This window comes from Malaclemys terrapin, chromosome 2 (assembly GCF_027887155.1).
Source record: "Malaclemys terrapin pileata isolate rMalTer1 chromosome 2, rMalTer1.hap1, whole genome shotgun sequence".
NCBI lineage: Eukaryota > Metazoa > Chordata > Testudines > Emydidae > Malaclemys > Malaclemys terrapin.
Window position 1 is genome coordinate 199,846,681 of NC_071506.1, and position 20,706 is coordinate 199,867,386.

A 20,706-nucleotide genomic window follows, 5' to 3' on the forward strand; every position below is an offset into this window, starting at 1 on the left:
GAAAAAACCCTGGAGAACGGATACAACTTGCAGTGTGATCAGTGTTGGGTCATTTATACTCTGATAAACCAACTGGGGATAGGGTGACCAGATGTCCCGATTTTATAGGGACAGTCCCGATATTTGGGGCTTTGTCTTATATAGGTGCCTACTACCCCCCACCTCCGTCCTGATTTTTCACACTTGCTGTCTGGTTTCACACTTCCCTAACTGGGGAAGAGAAGTTACCAGCTGAAGATCCCTCATTTAAAATTCACTGGCTCTAGCCTCATCATGATTAAATCAGGTAAAATGTTAAAATTGAGCACTCTTGGCGACTTAAACTGCTGCATTATCATACAAGCAAAGTCGTGGTACCAGTGATAACCAGGCCCCATCCCATTTAAGGTCCTGACAACCTTCATTTAAATAAATAAATAATTAAATGTGGTCATGGCTATTTTATCTTGATTACATTTTACATTACATCAACATTCCCACAACAGTTTCAAGCAGAAAACCATTCTTCACTTCAACTCCTAAAAAACATTGTGTTGCTTTCCTAATGAAGAATGGCTGCACACACCACCTGAAATATTGTTAATTTAGATAATAGGGGAATTATATCAATGTATAGAAAGAATTTGTAATGTGATCTGTGATCCTGCTGGATAAAAGGTGTTAATGTAAGAATAAAATATTAAACCGAGACAAAAACCAGTTATTGGCATTAGCCCATGTCATCTTTAACAACAAATTCATCTAGTTAAATAATATTTTAATAAGTTGTAAATCATACAGCTGACAGAAAAAAGCTACACTTCTGATTCTACATCATATTTGTATGCAATTCTTCTCTCTCCAGTTTCTTGTACAGCAAATCAACACTAACTAAAAGTAAAGAAAGGAAAATACTGTTGAAAACCATAATAATTTTTTTTTAAAATAATGGTTATCCAGAGAGACATTTTTGAACAACACTGCCATATTTCTTTTCATTATTCATCCATCAATACACTGTCTGAGAAGAAATACAAAAGTGCAGCTGTGATGCAAAAGGTCACTGAGGTTTTGGATACAGAAAAACAGAGATTGTTTTTAATCAATTTTTTTTACTCGTTAGCAAAGTTCACAGTAAAATCAAATGAACCAAAAGTTTTTAGAACATTCGTATACTTATTAAACATTTTCTCAAGATTAGTAATCCAAGATTGTTTGACATGAACACTGGCATTACTCCCAGAATATGCATTTCACTGAAGGGAGAATGACAAATTCCGTTTACAAAGTTACAGGAAAGAAGCAAAGTTTTATTTAAAAACATGTCTATTAAAGACAAGAACTCCATCTGTTAAAGATAACATTCAACCTACTTTCCATTTTTTTAAAATCTCTCAGTGAAATGGCTAGGCCTGGTGGATACAGCATTGGATTTTGCCTTTTCTTTCCTTTTAGTGAAATGAGCTTGGAAAGTTTCAGACCAAATCAACAGCCACTTCATTTATAATTGATATAACTAATACATTAATGGTACCACCCCCATTCTAGGCTTGGTCTACACTAAACCCCCAAATCGAACTAAGGTACGCAACTTCAGCTACGTGAATAACGTAGCTGAAGTTCGAAGTACCTTAGTTCGAACTTACCTCGGTCCACACGCGGCAGGCAGGCTCCCCCGTCGACTCCGCGGTACTCCTCTCGCCAAGCTGGAGTACCGCAGTCGACGGCGAGCACTTCCGGGTTCGACTTATCGCGTCCAGACAAGACGCGATAAGTCGAACCCAGAAGTTCGATTGCCAGCCACCGAACTAGCGGCTGGGTATAGACGTACCCCTAGTTTTCCCTAAAATAGTTTCAATACTTTTTTTGCTGGTCAATACAAACACAATCTAACTGTATTTGGGAGCAAGGTAGTCATTTACTGTATGTGACTTAGTAGGCTATTAGGCTGAAGGAGAAGGTTAATTAGATTTGGAAAAAGTATATATGAACAAGAGAAACTGAGAAACCTTAATTGTACCACATCAATGCTCTAAAAATAGAAATTCAATGGAAGCAGTAACAATTAGCTGTATTTCTGCTTTCCAAGTGCCTTCATAATAGTCAAACCAATTTAACGTTTAAATGTCTAAAAAGCTTTTCCACTGCAAGTTACAAGTACATTTCTTACAGAAAATTCTGACATAAGAAAGCAGATGACTCCGGGGATTAATGGATTACAAACGCTTTCAAATCCAACCTAGGATGAGAGTGACTGAAAGTGTTTACAACTCAATGGTAGTTTATCTGAAAGGAGTTCCAGTCCAGTGCGTAGGAGACAAGCATTCATATCACAAAAAATTCCAACATAATTAGCACTAAAGGCTTTTTTAGACCAGGATAAAAAGGTTTAATTTTTAAAATATGTTGGCTAACACATTTTAAAATCTTAGTGCCTATAGGGCGAGCTGAATTTTAACATACATTCAAGATGAAACTCCAGTTCCTCCCCAGGATTCATTTTGATTAGCTAATGTGATGAACATGCTTTTTTCTACATTAGGGTTTTTTAATTCTTAGTTAAAATGGATTAGCTAATACATTGTAAAAACAGACACAGTAACTGGCATCCTTGTTTGCAGCCTTAACAAAGAAGCTATAAACTAAATGGGTACAAAGACTTTCACCACCACTGCACCAAGTCCTTCCAGATCAGTATTGAGACACATTTGAGGTGGAACACGGGAGAAGTTTGCACTTCCTCTGGTCCATGGTGTACTTGTTCCATCAGCAAAGGACTTCAGTCTCAAAGCACTGTTATTTTCCCAGGGACCATCAGTTTATCTGGTACAGGTCACTTGCTCTACACATTTTTTGTTTTTAAAAAAAGAAAACTTCCAAATGATCTCACTGAAAAGGAAAATTTTATTATACAAACACAGCTAATACATGATTTACGTGACAGGATAACGAGTGGTCCCTAATACTTGTACATTCAGTCTGCACTCCGGGACACACACAACTTAGCCATTCAAACACAACTCATTTTAATAGCATGAAATTCTACCAAACAGCATAATGCATTAAATGCATTTGTATTATTGATAACCTTTGCTCAGAGAAGCCCTGAGAATGAAATACCACTACATGGACTTTCCTTATGTATAATATTTTTTCCAAGATACAACAACCAAAAAAGATTTGATGTATTTTGTAGCTACCCCTGCCGATGTGAATTAGATATTAGCCATACGATAGGTTGCTACCTGGAAAGCGGCATGAAACACCTCATTTGTTTTCAAAAGGCTTCCCAGACAAGACAAGAAAAATGATGCCTAGTTAGACTAGGGGGAAGAATAAATGTTTTAAATCTTCTATGTAGTGTGATCCTTACAGGTCAGGTCTAAGAAACAAATAAGGCAGTGTGGGAAAGTTTATATTAAGACTGGAAGCATCATTCCTAGCTTGTGAATAAACAAAATCAGAATGGAGAGGAAAAACCTGGGGGTTAGAATGGAAGGATTGAAAAGCATGTCCTCATTAAACGTTAAAATACATTCAGTCTAGCCAGTCAGATCATCAACTCATGTAAGTCAACATGGATCTATTCCATACATGTGAAATGTTTAATACAACAATTCCATAAAATAGGAATCTAAGTAACTGATTTTAACTTCAGTTTATAAGTAAAACTCTATTTATATATCCTTTACATTCTTTGGTTCCTAGAAACTATTACTCAATGTTCCAGTTATTTCAAACTGTTTAAATTCTACTGTCAACTTAAACAAATATTAAAAGTCAACAAACAATAAAACACAGCACACAAATAGTGCACACAACCTAATTCAAACAAATATGAATACTATAAATGTAAAATGACTGATATTGTGAAAGGTCTTTAATAACCACTGTCCAGATGTTTCCAGTCTTTAATGGCTTTGATGGTGTTAAAGAAGTATTAAGTATTTTCTCACAGTTTAGAATGCTTTACCTTGATGCCACTGATATTTATAAAAGCAATCTTGAATAAATTATTTTAAAAACACATATTTCTTAGTGATTTGGATTACAGTAGAACCTCAAGGATACGAACACCAAAGTTAGGAACTGACTGGTCAACTGGACCATGTTAAACCGGAAGTAACCAATCAGGCAGCACCACAGACCAAAAAAACCCAACCAAATACTGTACTGTGCCTGTATTGCATCTGAAAGGTGCCTTTCCACACCCTTATCACCACCCCCACACACGGGGCACCCACTTACAGCTAGGAAGTGAAGATGCTGTGATTCACAGGCAAAGCTGTGAGCTCCCGCTGCCAGTCCAAGGCAGCCGGACCAGGAGCAGCACTGGTGTCTGCGCTGCTTTCCTGTAGGCCAGGGTGCTGTTTTCACCCTCCTCCCCCACACTCCGCCAGGAGGGAAACACACTATTTTCACCTCTCCACCCTGGCAAGGAGGGGGATACCTGTTTGTCGGGGCCAGGGAAAGAAGCTGTCAGAAAGGAAGCTGCCTAGCTGCCTCTGGAACCTGGCCCAGAGTTTGACCAGCTGGAGCTGAAGCTGGATTTTGTTTAGAGTTATGAACATTTCAGAGTTACAGACAATCTCCATTCCTGAGGTGTCCGTAACTCCAATTTTTATAATTGTAATTTTATTTGGATAAAAATACTGCAGATCAACAAACTAGCTTTACTGTCTGTCACTTAATCAAGATAGTGTTCATATATCATCCATTCTATGTCCTACAGTTTGAACTCAGTAGTGGGCAACAAGTATTTTAGTTTTTAAATTTGGCATTTAGGCATGTAAAAATGTAGACAGGTGCTTAATCTGTTAGGTGTTTCTCTAACTCCCACTGAAAGTCAAGGGGCATGGAAAGTTAAGTGGAATTAGACACCTAACCTGCTTGTGTGTTTTGTAAATCCCACCAGATGCCTATCTGCATCTTGAAGCACCTAAATACCTAGCTAAAAGCTAAAAAAAAGATTTTTCAGTCTTGAATAAAGACCTATGACATTATAAAATGTATATGCATTAACTTAAAAAAACACAAATTATCTGGCGCCCTTTTAGTGATTTTCAGAAAACTACTATACGATAACTAAGTAGGATTTTGTTTAGTTTCAGCATTTCCTTGCTTCGCTAAAATATTATTGGAAGGTTCAGGGAATTTGTTCAGGGACTGCCTATTCACATTAATAGAACTTCTGTGTAAAATTCTCCATGCAGCAACTAATGTACTACATGTGGACAGACACTCAGCTAGTTGAAATCAGCATACACACACCTGTTTATGATCTGGCCCATAATCTTATCTTAATCCATAATTAAATTATTTCCAATATTACTCACGTGAGGTTTTTGAAGCAAGAAGAGTGATTCTAGAGCCAGTTAAGAACTGGAATCCCAGAACATTTACCTGATCTTCATCAGACTGATCAGCAAAGTCTACAAGAGAAAATTCAAAATAAACTACGTAAGTATCTTGTTATAATTCAGTAAAAGATTGCAGCAAACTTCTGATCCACATTAAAGGGTAGACTGTCTTTGCACAGGTAATACAAGAGTCATGCAAGGCAGAGAACAACAGCCATCCCTGTGAATGGAGATTGTTTAGTCCATGCTGCCTTCAGGAAGTAAGTAATCCAGAAAGAGGCAGAGATAAAGCATGGCCAGGGCCCCTTCTCCCACTCAATGCACCAGCCCACAGAACATAGGGTGACCAGATGTCCCGATTTTATAGGGAAGTCCCGATTTTGGGGTCTTTTCTTATATAGGCTCCTATTACCCCTTACCCCCGTCCAGATTTTTCACACTTTGTTTTGTCCCCCTAACAGAATATGACCAGGGCACTGTGGGTTTCAATCTGCAACGTCCCCTAAGATAGTACAGGGTGAATCCTGTGCAGCCCCAGAAGAGACTGTACCTCCAGAATGCTCCCCCTGAGGAGATGCAATTCCACACTGCCCTCTACTCAAAGTTCTGTGGAAATTTCACAGATGAAGCCCACAACTCTATAACCTATTGGAAAAAGACCTTTAGATTTTCAGAGTTCAGTCTCATCTTTCAGTACATAGTCATTCTTCACCATCTACCTTGTTAAATTAGCTACTATGCAATTTTACTACTGTATGTAGTGCACTGTAAAGCACACCTGGTTTTAAAAGGGCTGGAGCAAGGGTATGTACATAACTCCACCATCATCGCAAAAAAATCAGAAGGAGGAGGGGAGAGAATAGCCAATATGCATTAATGGACCCACACAAACCCACAGTTTCCTCATAGATCAAAAGAGGATCTATTTAGCTCCTTATTCAGCCACTGTAAAAAAAAGATTAATTTAAAGCTATACAATTTGATGCACACCTTTGGCTACAAGTCTGCAACATATGTTTTAATTAAATACTGTAAATATATGTGTTGTTCTGGACCAGTACAAACTGTTTTGGGGCGGTTGGACAAATTGTAAATTTTGCTCTACGTAGGTTTCCCTTTTTGAAAACTGTCTTATTACATTTTTCAATTTGATCAATAAAATAATATTGATGTGAAACACAAAATTATAAAATAAAATGCACTATTTTAAAAAAATATCTATAAAACAGAAACTCATAACAGGGAAAAATTTTCAAAGCTTTCAGATAACACTGGAACCTATACTGAAACCTAAATGCAGAAGACACAAAAACCCAGAAAGGCAAGTCTTTATAGGATTACTTACCTGAAGCTTAAATACATTTGAAAATCAATACATACATTAAAGGAAAAATAGTCACACTTGAAGTAATGCAACATCAGAGTCACAAATGAAGCATTTTGATACGTTGGTTTCCATGCAGTAAACCATAATAATTATGATAATATTTTAACAAAATTTAAAGCCCTACATTGATTTATCCTGATAATACACATCATACCTTCGTACACTAAAGCCAACCAAAAATATTCAGCTATGTATTTATCATTTGGCAAATATCTTATAATTACCCTATCATTACTTCATGATGAAAGATTCCAATCTGAATTCCGAACATTTCTTATGTTACAGACACATCACCATCAAAAGTCCTACCTGGGAAAAGGTTCACAAGACTGACAGGAGGTTTATTGGTATCAATAGTTAGTTTGTGGTTTGCTGTTTTTGAAGGTTGAGCTGGAAAGCAAATTAATCGCAAGGGTAGTCTAAATTTACACTGAGCAACTCTTGGTATTCCTGAAATGACAGGACAGATAGTTTGCAGTAACAGTGACAATATCTGTATTCTGAGGGCAAGACATTTCATGACATTGTTTATAAAAAAGCTATATACATTTTTAGTGTAGCTCAGGAAGTCATTAAAACAAAATGGTCAAGCCATGCAAACTTTTGGATTAAGGTTAATTTTCAACTAACAATGAAAAACACTCTTTTAATGACAAATTAAAACTGAATGTTTTGGTTTCAGACTCCATGAAAATATTAACCAAATCTATTAAAGCTGTAAATCTGTATTCATAGTGATTATATAGCACTAAAGAATATTATAAGTTTGTACAGACCTTCAGCCAAACAATTCCACTTTAATATGACTGCGAGTTGCACGGCATATGCCTCATGTGTTGAATGGAGGGAATGGATACAGCAGCAATGTATTATGCACTCCTCTCAATTATCATGACAACTACACACTTCTTCAGAACATACATGGTTGTTTATGTGTCATACCCTTAAACAAAATCTGTCTTCCATCAAATGGCAGCAAGTTTTGGCTTAATAAAATACTGTCCAGTAGATGTTAACATTTGTTTAAACTTTGATAGAAATTGCACCCAGCCCTTCATAAGCAAAAATCAAAAGGTATCTTTTCAGTGTGCTGCCTTCTCACTTACATATTCTAACAAAAACAGACATTTGTACTTAAAAAATTACATTTGGTTAAACCAGTTTAAAAGAATGCTGCATCCACTTTCCATTGAACATCCTTAAACTTTGCATCTCAACATCAGAGAGTTATACAATCGATTTGAAAATAAAATTCTTAATTAAAATTAGAGAGACAAGGTTGGTGAGGTAATATCTTTTACTTGGCCAGCTTCTGTGGATGAAAAAGTCAAGCTTTCAAGCTCCACAGGGCTCCTCTTCAGGGCTGGGAAAGGTACTCTGAGTATCACAGCTAAATACAAGGTGGAACCAATTGTTTAGCATAAGCTGTTAATACATATTGTAAGAGACCATTGAAGATGAAGTAGCCTGTTAACACCTCTGCTGTCATAGGACAAAAAAGGGTGCTTAGTGGGTTACAGATCGGATTCATGGTTTATTATAAAAGTGTCTTTATTAATACCATGACTCTTAGTGTCTAGCAAAGTTATGAATGTAAGCTCCCAGGCTTCTGAAGGTGTTGTGCAGGTTTCCTTTGAGGGCAAGGACTGAGAGATCAGATATGGAGTGATCATTTTGTGAAAAGTGTTTATAGGGTTTTTGTCTTTCATCATTTTTCTGTGTGAGTTCATTTGAAAGCATAGTGATTGCCTGGTTTCATCCACCTAGTTGCTATTGGGGCATTTAGTTCACCGGATGAGGTACACCACATGTTGTGATAGCCATGTGTAGGACTGATGGATCTTGAAACAGGTGGCATGGGGAGTATTGATCATCATGTCAGTGGAGATACATATACAGGTTTTGCATCTGTTGTTATGGCAGGAGCTGGTGGCACTTTGAGTTGATAGGCCCTGGTCTGTGGGTACCTTGCTTCTGATGAGGTTGGCAAGGTTGTGGGGTTGTTTGAAGAATAAAAGAGAGTGTTCAGGAAAGATTTCTTTTAGGATGTGATTCCCATCGAGTATGGGTTTTAATTGCTTGGTGATACCATGTATGGGTTTCAGTGTGGGGTTGCAGATGACAACTAGTTGTATGCAATCAGTATTTTTTTTCCTGTATTGAAGCAGTTTCCCAGGGTATTTAGGTAGCTCATTCCATAATGGGGTGGGAGGGAGGCATAGCTCAGTGGTTTGAGCACTGGCCTACTAAACCCAGGGTTGAGAGTTCAATCCTTGAGGGGGCCACATAGGGACCTGGGGCAAAAATCAGTACTTGGTCCTGCTAGTGAAGGCAGGGGGCTGGACTCGATGACCTTTCAGGGTCCCTTCCAGTTCTATGAGATAGGTATATTTCCATATATAAATAATGCAATCTACTTCTCTCATAGAGTGTCCTTATTTGGTGAACACATGTAGGTCTGAGTGGTGGTCCCTCACCGTGAATCTCTGAAGGGAATCTTCTTTGCTGTCACGCACCTAGAATGGCAATCTGTACAAGGGGGAAATTAGCTGTCTCTAGGGCTCAAACCCTCAGGCACGGTAGAGCAGTGAACAGTTCAGGGGCCCAGGCCCTTAGGCAGGACAGGGCACCAAGCAGTCTAGAGCGCCAACCCTCAGGCAGGGTAAGAGTCTAGGAGACCAGCCTTCAGGGAGGCGTGAGCCCCCCACACAGTCTAGGGGGCTCCGGCAAGGGGTGATCACCCCACACAGTCCAGCATCCTAGCTCAGTGGACCGTAGACTCTCACAGGCCTTCTAGGGAGGCTGCCACCCCAGCGGGCCCAGCACAGGCCCACTCAACTCCACTGCGTCCCAGCCCAGGATCTTAACAGTGGCGGAGTGGTCCGCCACGGGTCAGGAGAGATCCACCCACAACAGGCCAGCACTTAACCAGACTGCTGTCTAGTTTCCCTGGGCTACTTCCTACTCTCTCTAGCTTTGGTACCTCGATGCAGTGAGAGTCTGGTCTCTCTTCGGGATACACCGCCAGTGGCAACCCCAACAGCTCCTCAGCATTGGTTGGGTCTGGCAGCTCGGGCGAGTCCTCAGGGTAACTGAAGTCTTCTGTGGGCTCTTGCATCAACAGTGGGGAGAACACATCCATCTCCTTTGACAGATGCTGCTCAACTGAGCTACAGGGCCCGCCTTTTATACTTTCTGTTCCTGTCCCCTCTACTTCCGGTGTGGTGAGCATGACCTTCCCGGTTCCGCCCACCAGGGGCATCTGGCTGTACCTCACTGTCAATCTCCAAGGGTGGCCATGTCTCTTTGCTAGACACACACACACACACCCCCCTCAAGCCCAGCTCCCAGTCTGGTCAGCCCAGCTCCAAGTCTCCCTTCCTCCAGTCGTGACAACGTGTCTGCATTGGTGTGCTCCTTACTGTCTCAATGTTGAATGGTAAAGGCAAATGGATAGAGAGTCAGGTACCAGCGCATCAACCAGGTGTTGATATGTCTCGTCCGTTGGAGCCATTTCAGTGGCACATGGTCTGTCACTACCATGAAGGGGCTCCCGAGGAGATAGTAGTGAAGCGCTTCTATGGCCCAGACAAGTTGAGCCTCTTTCTCAATTGCTGAATAGTTCCATTCCCGCAGGAACAGCTTACAGGTGATGTATACTACCAGGTGCTTTTCACTGTCAGTGTCCTGCAAGAGGACAGCCCTTACTTCCACCGCTGAAGCGTCGGTTTGAACAATGAACCAGCATGTAAAATCAGGGCTATATAGTATGGGTTCTCGGAATATATGGTCTTTCAGAGCCTGACAGGCTACCTTGCAGTCTGGGTTCCACTGCACCCACAGTGGCTGGTCATAGACTCAGACTTTAAGGGCAGAAGGGACCATTATGATCATTTAGTCTGACCTCCTGCACAACGCAGGCCACAGAATCTCACCCACCCACTCCTGTAGCAAACCCCTAACCTATGTCTGAGTTACTGAAGTCCTCAAATCATGGTTTAAAGACCTCAAGGTGCAAAGAATCCTCCAGCAAGTGACCCGTGCCCCACGCGGCAGAGGAAGGCGAAAAACCTCCAGGGCCTCTGCCAATCTGCCCTGGAGGAAAATTCCTTCCCAACCCCAAATATGGCAATCAGTTAAACCCGGAGCATGTGGGCAAGACTCACCAGCCAGCACCCAGGAAAGAATTCTCTGTAGCAACTCAGATCCCACCCCATCTAACATCCTATCACAGACCATTGGGCATATTTACCTGCTAATAATCAAAGATCAATTAATTGCCAAAATTAGGCTATCCCATCATACCATCCCCTCCATGGTCTTTGGTAAGCAGCCTAGTCAAGGGAGCGGCAATGGTTGCAAAGTCTGGGACGAAGCACCGATAGTACCCCACTAGTCCCAGGAATTGCCAGACCTGTTTAGTAGTGGTTGAGGCCGAGTGATCCTGGATCATCTGGATTTTTCTGAGTAGGGGGCGCAGCTTGCCTCACCCCAAGGTGTATCCTAGGTAAGTTGTTTCCTACCACCTAATCTGGCATTTCTTGGGGTTCACAGTGAGACCTGCCCCTCAGAGGCTCCTCAAGACAGCCGCCACTGGATTCAGGTGGTCCTCCCAGTGACGACTGTATATGACCATGTCGTCCAGGTAAGCTGCGTCATACTCACTGGGGGGTTACAGCAGATGGCCCATTAAGTGCTGGAACATTGCAGGGAGCATGTGGAAACCGAAGGGCAACTTGGTAAACTGGTAGAGTCCACTGGGGGTGGCGAAGGCTGTCTTTTCCTTTGAGCTGGGCTCCAGTGGGATCTGCCAGTATCCCTTCATTAAATCAAGGTTAGTAACATACTATACCTCCCCTAGTCGATCAAGGAGCTCGTCTACCCATGGCATCAGGTAGGCATCGAATCAAGAAATTGCATTAACCCTCCAGAAGTCTATACAGAACTGACGGGTCCCATCCAGCTTAGGGATGAGCCCGATAGGGCTCGGCCACTCTCTAGAGGACTGCTCGATGACCCCAAGTTCTAACATAGCTTAGACCTCCTGCTCTACTGTGTCCCGCATGGGACCACAGGAGTAGTCGGGTTGTTCCATGGACAACTTCTCTGGGTTTGGTGTAGATGGTATGGTGGATCTGGGTGGTCTCTCTCGGCACAGCAGTAAAAGTCCTAGGAAAAGCCTCAATAAGACATATGGCCTGCTTTAGCTGCTCTTCCGAGAGCATCTCAGGTTCTGTTCCCACGGGGGTCTGTGGCCCCAGTTTGGGTTCCGGGGGGTGCAGGATTATTAACAGTCCTTCCCTTTCGCACAATGTTTCAGAAGATTAACATGGTAAACAGAGCACTTCTTTTTCCGGTCAGGCTGTCGGACCTCGTAGTTGATGAGGCCTGTCTGGCGGATGACCTCATACGGACCCTGCCAGTATTCTAGCAGTTTTGACTCATCTAATTCAAAGGTCCGAACACATGTGCCCCGATCATATCCTCTCACCTGGACTCCTTGGGCAGCTCGGAGGTTCCCCTTCGTGAGGGCCCCTACCAGAGCCAGGCGTTCTTGGAGCTGCAGTACATATTGGAATATGCCCTGGGCTCAGGATGGGGTCTGCTTCCATGTCTCCCTCATGAGATACATCAATCCCCGCAGCCATATAACGGCTCGAATGGAGAAAATTTAGTGGAAGCCTGTGGCACCTCCCAAACGGCGAGCAACAGGGAGGAAGAAGTTGGTCCCAGTGGCGAAGTTCTTCTGGGGGAAAATTTCCAGAACATGCTCTTTAATGTTCGGTTGAACCGCTCAACCAAACCATCCATCTGCGGATGGTATACGGATGTCTGGGTCTTTTGATCCTCAAGAGGCCTCAGACCTCTTGAAGAAGTCGGTATGTGAAGTTTGTGCCTTGGTCCGTGAGGATGTCATGGGGCATGCCCACCCAGGCGAAGACCTTTAGGAGTTCCACTGCAATGGTCCAGGAGGTGGCACCTCAGTGTGGTGAGAGTCTGGTGCCCCTGTGGGGTACACCACCAGTGGCAACCCCAACAGCTCCTCAGCATTAGTTGGGTCTGGCAGCTTGGGCGAGTCCTCAGGGTAACTGAAGTCTTCTGTGGGCTCCTGCATCAGCACTGGGGAGAACACATCCATCTCCTTTGGCAGATGCTGCTCAACTGAGCTATAGGGCCCGCCTTTTATACTTCCTGTTCCTGTCCCCTCTGCTTCTGGCATGGTGAGCATGGCCTTCCTTGTTTCCGCCCATCAGACAGCATCTGGCCATCCCTCACTGTCAATCTCAGAGGGCATCCACGTCTCTTTGCTACAAGGTGGTTTTAAGTGCGTTACAGTATGCATCTTTCTTTTCAGAGCATATCCTGTGGTATCTAAGTGCCTGGCTGTAGATAACAGATTTCTTGGTGTGTTTGAGGTGGTTACTGGATCTGTGAAGGATGGTGTGGTGATCCATGGGTTTCTTGTATACAAGTTCCACTGCTGAAGCTGATTGCAGTGCCCAGGAAGTTGGTGCTGGTGTTGCAGTTTCTAGAGAAAATCTGATAGATTGGTGGTGCTTGTTGAACTTCTGGTGGAAATCTATAAGGTAATTTGGGTCATCTGTCCAGAGGATGAAAATATCATTGATATATCTCAGTTATATCATTAGTTTTGTGGTGCATTTGTCCAGAAATTCTTCTTCAATGTGGCCCAGGAAGAGTTTGGCATATGGGGAGCCATCCTAGTACCCACGACTGTTCCCATGATTTGGGCAAAGTGTTTGTTACTGAATGTAAAATTGTTATGGGTGAGGATGAAATGGGTGAGTTTGGCAATATGTTTTGGGTGGATATCTGAGTGTTGTGCATTATCTTGTAGATATTTGAGGCAGGCAGTGATGCCATCATTATGACAGAGATTGGTGTATAGGTGTCACTGTGTCTCAGTGGGTCACAGCTGAGGATTCCAAATTCAAGACAGACAGTTGAGAAATGGGGCAGATTCATCCCAAACTAGTGGTTATTCTATCATTAGATTATACCAAGCCAATAACAAAAATGTACTTCTGTATCACTACATTGGTTAGCAAGAAGTCTAAAACACAGCTTGCTTAGGCATTCCAACCTTTGGTTCACCACCCAGACACTAGACTTATGCCAAGTGGTTAGTGAAAACCAATTTAATCAGTTATGGGGTCCTTCCAATCCCAAGAGACTAGCCATCTAGCCAGGTCAATATATAATTCAGATTTTACCCAATAATCACGCTGATGCCAATCGTTTAGTAAGTAAAAACTAAAGACTTATTAATAAAAGAAAATAAGGAGAGAGTTATAAACGGTTAATAGATCATATACATACAAGTGATTGCAAGTCCTTATATCAGGTTTGTAGCAGTGATAATCTGGAATCATGCCAACAGCTTGGGGGTCATCAGTCCTTGTTTAGAGCTTTCTTGTTAGAAATCCAGTCCAGAGAAATGAAGCAGTAAATGAAGACAAAATGGAGCTGTCTCAGGTGCCTTTTTATATCCTCTGCCATATGTAAGGAATTTTACTGTCTCAAACAAAGTCCACAGCCCCTGTCTGTGGAAAGTTACTGGCCCAAGATGGAGTCCTAAGTCACATGAGTATATCACATGTCCTTACATGCTCTGATGACTCACAGAGGCAGCCATTGTTTGTATATGTTGGGAAGCATGAAGAAAACTGGTTGGCCTGTGTAACTCCTCGTAGCTTGAAAGTTTGTCTCTTTCACCAGCAGAAGTTAGTCCAGTAACAGATATTACCTAACCCACTATGTCTCTATAATATCCTGGGACCAATACAGCTACAACAACACTGCAAACAACAATGGAAGCTATTTTAATTAAAATTGACATTCAATCAACATTGACCTCCTGTTGGTAACTATTCATTAAATGAATGGTGGCACTGAAGAAACTGGCAAGTCACTTTTTATTCAGCTTCAATATTGAGTTATTATTCAAATGCATATTAAAGTTTATCTTCTATTGGTAATGCAGTAAAGAAGCAGAAATGGACAGAACCGGCTACAATCTTTGGCTAGCAACATACTGCTGAAAAATTACATTTGGCATTATTGGGACTCAGCAACAATGGGAGAAAAATTATACTTCATAACAGAAGTACACACTTTTCTTAATAGATATGATTTTTTTTAATTTATTTTCAAATGCAAATCAGAACTTGTCAAGAATATGAACAAATGTAAACCAAGACTCAATGCTTTTGAAATTGGTAACAAGTCTGATTAATATAATATAATATAATATAATATAATATAATATAATATAATAGTCCTAGAAGCTGTAAAATGGGAAGCCCTTGGTCTAATGAGCAGACAGCTGCCACTTTCCTTTGCCAAAACATCCATCAGGGGAATCTTTGTTTTTTCATGTGGGGAAAGCCTGTGTATGCACAAAGGTCTACCATGCTGATACCGGTATCAGCTTCACAGGAACAGTAACCACCCATTCTGTCCTAAAGTCCCCTGATCTCCACAACCATTCCAGATGATTAGTTGGGCGGGTCTTAATTTAACCTAAAAGTTTAGCATGACCAGATTTTTCAGAGTGAATAAATTAAGACCCCTCTCATGGCTGGGGTGGGAACAGAGGAGATGTGAAGGCAGGAAAGCGACATTTATTATAGTCATCAGGGAAGCATGCATGGAAGGTAAAAGAAAAAGGAGCTCAACCTTCCTCTCCTTGGCTAAAGAATCCCCCTCCATCTCACTTCTTTTTCTTGCTATCTATGGATTTGGCTCTACATGCAAGGAAGGGCTGCTTCACGGACTTGTGCAGAGGCAAGGTCACTGGGAGGCCTTGAAAAATCAGGTTAGGTATCAAGGCCAAGTAACAGACACACATGCATTCAGCTGCCCTGTTCTTAACTTCACTAGCGCCACTGTCTGGTAGTGCCTCCAGGTGGTAAGCCTGCAGCACTTTAGAAAAATCGCAATAAAACTTGTTTACATGAAACTGTCAGGGACACAGAGACAAGCCTTAAAAACTGGGGGATCCCAGGGTTTCAGGGACACTTGCTGAAAACTGTTTCTCAATCAACTTGTGAATTTTCAAAATGCTGACTTGAACAAACTTTACATAAGTTTCTTACAAATCTCTCCATAATCTTCTAGAAAAAGGAGTGAACAATCTTTTTGGTTCTCTCAATGACATAATACAAAGGTCTTGATATTAAATCTTGAAACATTTCAGAGGGTTGCCAACAAGAAATACTCAACAGAATTTGCCACAAAGATTTTGAAATACTTTCATATTGAAAGCAAGTTTATTTTTTCTAGTATCATGCCCATTGTTCTTGGATCTCCAGTTCTCAGTTTGCCTCATCATAAATAATATTTTTTCAACATGTGCAAAGGAAATGCAAATCAAAACTAAACATGACAGAACTTTATTTCCTGAAACAAAAATCTCAATGATCTCTGGTATATACAGAAAGAGTCCAAAAAAAATCTCTGAATCAAAGGGAAGCAGAGCCAAAAGCTGCTAAAAATATATATAACTAGAGTATAAAATTTATACGGGAGAATTCTTTCAGAACACTTCTTTGGGTGTGCGAGAGTCATTTTACATGGGAGCAAGGAAATCCAAAGAAGGACCAAAGTCTGGCAGCCAGAACTTCCTTGAGCCCTTTCTATTATGTCTGGTAATAGGCCATGTGTCATCCTCATCCACCATCATGTTATGCTTTGCACAGGTCATATAACTTTAATACAGGAATAATGGATAACAAAACAGATGGGATAACAATTTTTCCCCCCTATATAAAAGCTGAATTGCTCATTGGTAATGTAACCAGAGCAGATCATCATATAAATAGTATCTGCTTGAAATATGATACTTATATCTTACATGCACACAGTGTAACTGCATTAATCTTAATTATACCTTTATAAAAAGACCTTGAGTGGTAAAAGAAATAGCTGAGTCTGTGTTCAGGATGTTAAATATTCAAAGAATTTATGACCTTTCTGTTACTGACTGAGCTGAATTTAACTACGTTAGTACTCATTGTAGTAGCCCAAATAAAATGCTACCATAAATACATCCTCAAGCAAAATTCTGCAACCTTATTCATGCTTGAACTGAGGAAAACATTGGCTTGAGTAAAAAATATTCATATGAGTAAAGGTTGCAGGATCTGGTTCGTCATTTCTAAGAGATGTCTGATCCTATCAAATTGCATATAAAATAAACACATCTATGCAGTAAGGCAGAACTATTCTTAGTAACAATGATGGTTTGAAATACTCCTGCTTCTACTCTCCATTGTGGGTCCCATGTAGCTGGCCTCACTCTCCAGAACAGATGGAAACAAACAGTGTTTTCACTGCAGCCACTCCTCCTGCTTTATAGGGAGTGTTGCAGTGGCTGAATTGCGGTTGTAGAGCACCTCATCCTGTTCCCCGGGGCTGAAGCCACTCTATTTCTTGGAGTATCTCTATTTCTTCAGCAAAACCAAGAGCAAAAGAGAGAGAGAGAGAAGGAAGGGTGCCACTAGCAGTCTCATTTACCTACTCACTAGCTGCAGCAGCTTCAGCTCTACCTCTCCGAGACTGCTAAAAAATGGATGGGTAATGAAAGAGAGGCTGAGAGAGAGAAAACTTTAAACACATGCCCATTAAGCAATCCTATCTCCAATGGGAAATCGAACAGCTGGAGACTTCCTTCCCAGCTGATCCCCAAACTGGGGTTTCTCTTTCTTTTTGGGGTGAACGTGGAATTTACAACTAATACATTTCTTATAAAATCAGCAAAACAAATGTATATCCCACAGGGACTTAATATATGCTTTAAACATATCCAGACAACAGGGAGCCTCCAAAACTCAAGAACTGTCCTTTTTCAGCTTACCTAGATGCTAGCTACCTTTCTATTCCTGTTTTATCCTCCTGTGTAATGTTACTTTGATAGCTGGGCACCACTTGACGCCATGAGACCTGTCCTAATCATGGCTACATTTTGAACAACATTTGTGCTAGTATTTTTAATCATCTAGAAATCAACTTTCAGCCTTCCATAAGACAGTTCTAAGAACTGGGATGAATGCAAGCAATTCACACAACTCAGAGCTACTGTTTCACTCTGTGCACAGATAACATGGCACCAGTTCAAATCCTGAGGGCTTTTTCACAATAAGAAAGGTTAAATAAAATTATGTTTAAATTCAGCGGAAGGTGATGAGCTATAGATAGCACTATAAGAAGAAAGGTGGCTAAAGATACAGTAAGCAATAATAATATAATTATATTTTCCATCACTGTCGTCAAGATGGAATAAAACACTTTAATATTGTAGATTCCAATGTTATGCAGGTGAAAATGTATTATAAGTCAATAAAAAATCATCATTGGTGCAGTCTACTTTCCCTATGGATAATTCTCCCCTTACGTCTAAGCCTCAATCTCACCCGTAATTCCCAGCAGTCATCCCTAGAGCAGTGCCAAGCCAGCACATTGTTCCAAGGAGGATATAAAAGCTTGTAAGAGTCATCTCCTAAAAAGTACATTCACAGTTCACTTCCAAATCTGCTTCATTGAAAATCAGCTTTCAGTTATAACACTCTGTCCAGTTTAAATCTTTTCTTTCACTCACCTTCAGGATTGAGATCTACATCATAATCAGCAACAGGAAAAAGGGAGGGAAAAAAAAGGAAGAATATGTAAGATATTATTTAAAGAGGAATCAAAGAAGAGACGTAATAATTAACAGTTCAGAAAAAATAAATGTAACTTTTGTTAAAGGCAAAATCCAATAAGTGTTTTTTTTTAGTGTGTCTAAATATAGAAGACGTAACACTAACCAAAAATAACCAGAAAAGGCCAGATTCATCCCTCGTGTAACTCCATCCAACTCAGTAATAACAAATTAAATTAAACTGTATTGAATTCCACAGAGTTACACCAACCATAAATTTGACCCACAATGCTGGATCATTTAAACAAACAAAAATCCATTCCAATGAAAGGTTCCTATTCAGATATAATCAGACAATGAAAGAATATTTTTTCATGGACCTAAGTGCTATCTGAGGACTTGATTCTACAAACTCCAACAGGGATAGTGTGTTTGTATACAATTCTATTGAACTAGCCAAGCCTAATGATGGAACAGAACTTCTGTACCATTAAGTGATGTATTTTATTTAATTATTTTATGCTCCTTGTGCTGGGCAAATTCCACAATTAAACACAATATGTTCAAGTGTGGTCTTATTCTAAAGTGATTCTGTATGAAATGGCTAAATAGTGTTCTATGATTACTTTATTTCAAAGATCTCAGATCAAATGTACCCTCAGGTTACAAGTATTTGTTTCCTAACTGCAATGCCTACAGATTCAATATCTGAAAGTCAACCTGGGGTATTTTCTTTCATTGTTATTAACTATTACAAAAGTAAATAATTCATTAGATAATGCAAAGAAATAAGCATTCAGCTCACTCTCTCTTTGTTATAAGAAGAACAGGAGTACTTGTGGCACCTTAGAGACTAACAAATTTATTAGAGCATAAGCTTTCGTGGACTACAGCCTGAAACTTCTCTTTGTTATGTTGGCTCTGCAGGGCTCATAGGAGCAAAAAAGCAGTAAAAATGCACATCACTAAAATCGGGGGGTATGATTCAAGAAACCCAAGACCAGATTAGCTCAGAGCTACATGTAAATCACACAGAGGTTGTCCGCAGACATGTCCACATGGCCCCAGACAGAGCTCTTAGGAAGGTACTGCATGCTCAGTCACTAGAAGCCATCAATCTCAGACATCCCTAGCATGCAGGAACTGGAATTGCGTCTGCTGTTTGCATAGATGATCTGGAGCATGAGGCAGCATCCTTTACCCTCTACCCTCTGTGCACCCAGCTAATCTAGCCTGAAGAGGACAGATCTGTGTTACAATGAGCCATTTTTATAGTCAGATTTACAAATAAAACTGCATTTCAAACTGCCAAAATAGGTAGCACAAACACAGCATGTTGCATGTTGCCTTGAACCCATCACAGGAAAAACTTCTCCAGTGATGATCCATTCTCAAATAGTGCTTAACCAACATATTATGCTTTGCTAACTCAGGCTTTAATGGCCCACCAGAGAGGAGGAATCCCATAGCTAAGAGTTCACTAGCAAAAATGTTTTGCAGACTCAGTTCCTTCAGAATGTAAATCCCAGGCCTGTCAGAAGAATGCCTTGGATGACATCACATTTAGTTTCTTAGGGAAAACAAAATATGTTGTCCTCAACACTTTTTAGTAATTCTGAGAGCTGCTGAAGAATCCAATGGTCCTTAGGCTTCCTGAGATCAAGAAAAACACCCATTATAGGAATGCTGCTTCCCATACTACCTGACATACACATGGTAGTATGGGGAGTACTGAGCACATGAAACAAAGATTCCCTTAGGGAGAAATGCCCTCCATTCTGTTCCTGCAACCAGTGGGGAAGGAGGAAAAGAGAAAGCAGATTTGGTGCCAAATCTTCAGCTGATATAAATCAATGTATTTCCACTTTCTCACTTTTACCAGTAGTATAAAATGTCACCCAGTTTTCTCCCAGACACACACATTCTGACTGAGAATTAAACAGTGTGTGTAGTAATGTTTAAACATGAGATGGTCCTGACATGACATGGATCATTCAACTTAGCTCCTTGTCCTTAGATGACGTCTGATTAGCCAGCAAGATGTGCAAAGACAATAGATGTCAGGGCAAACTGACCTGTTGTGTCACTATGGATGGCCTGGGGTCATTAGGTCATTATAAAATGCAACGACTCGCATTTTGTTCTAATTTATTCTAAACAAGTAAAACAATCATAAATGCTATTCCACAGACTAAAAGGGAAACAGGGTGAAGGAATAATCAGTCCCAGCAATCATTTAATCCTCCTCCTCTGTGCAGAGAGAGTAATTGTCACTTTTGTTGGTAGCCTCTGCAGTGAGGTCAAGGACTGAATGGTCA

General features: G+C 40.8%; 1 protein-coding gene across 4 annotated transcripts in view; it reads right to left on the reverse strand.

Moving 5' to 3' along the window:
* BBS9 (Bardet-Biedl syndrome 9) overlaps window positions 1-20,706 on the reverse strand; it is a 493,563-nt gene that overhangs the window by 344,467 nt on the left and 128,390 nt on the right. For all 4 annotated transcript variants that reach the window (XM_054019331.1, XM_054019330.1, XM_054019329.1 and 1 more), the window contains 3 exons: window positions 18,347-18,361; window positions 7,036-7,176; window positions 5,316-5,411 (listed from right to left, as the gene is read on the reverse strand). In XM_054019331.1, coding sequence (XP_053875306.1) covers window positions 5,316-5,411; window positions 7,036-7,176; window positions 18,347-18,361 — 252 coding nt within the window. The remainder of the gene's footprint in view (window positions 1-5,315; window positions 5,412-7,035; window positions 7,177-18,346; window positions 18,362-20,706) is intronic.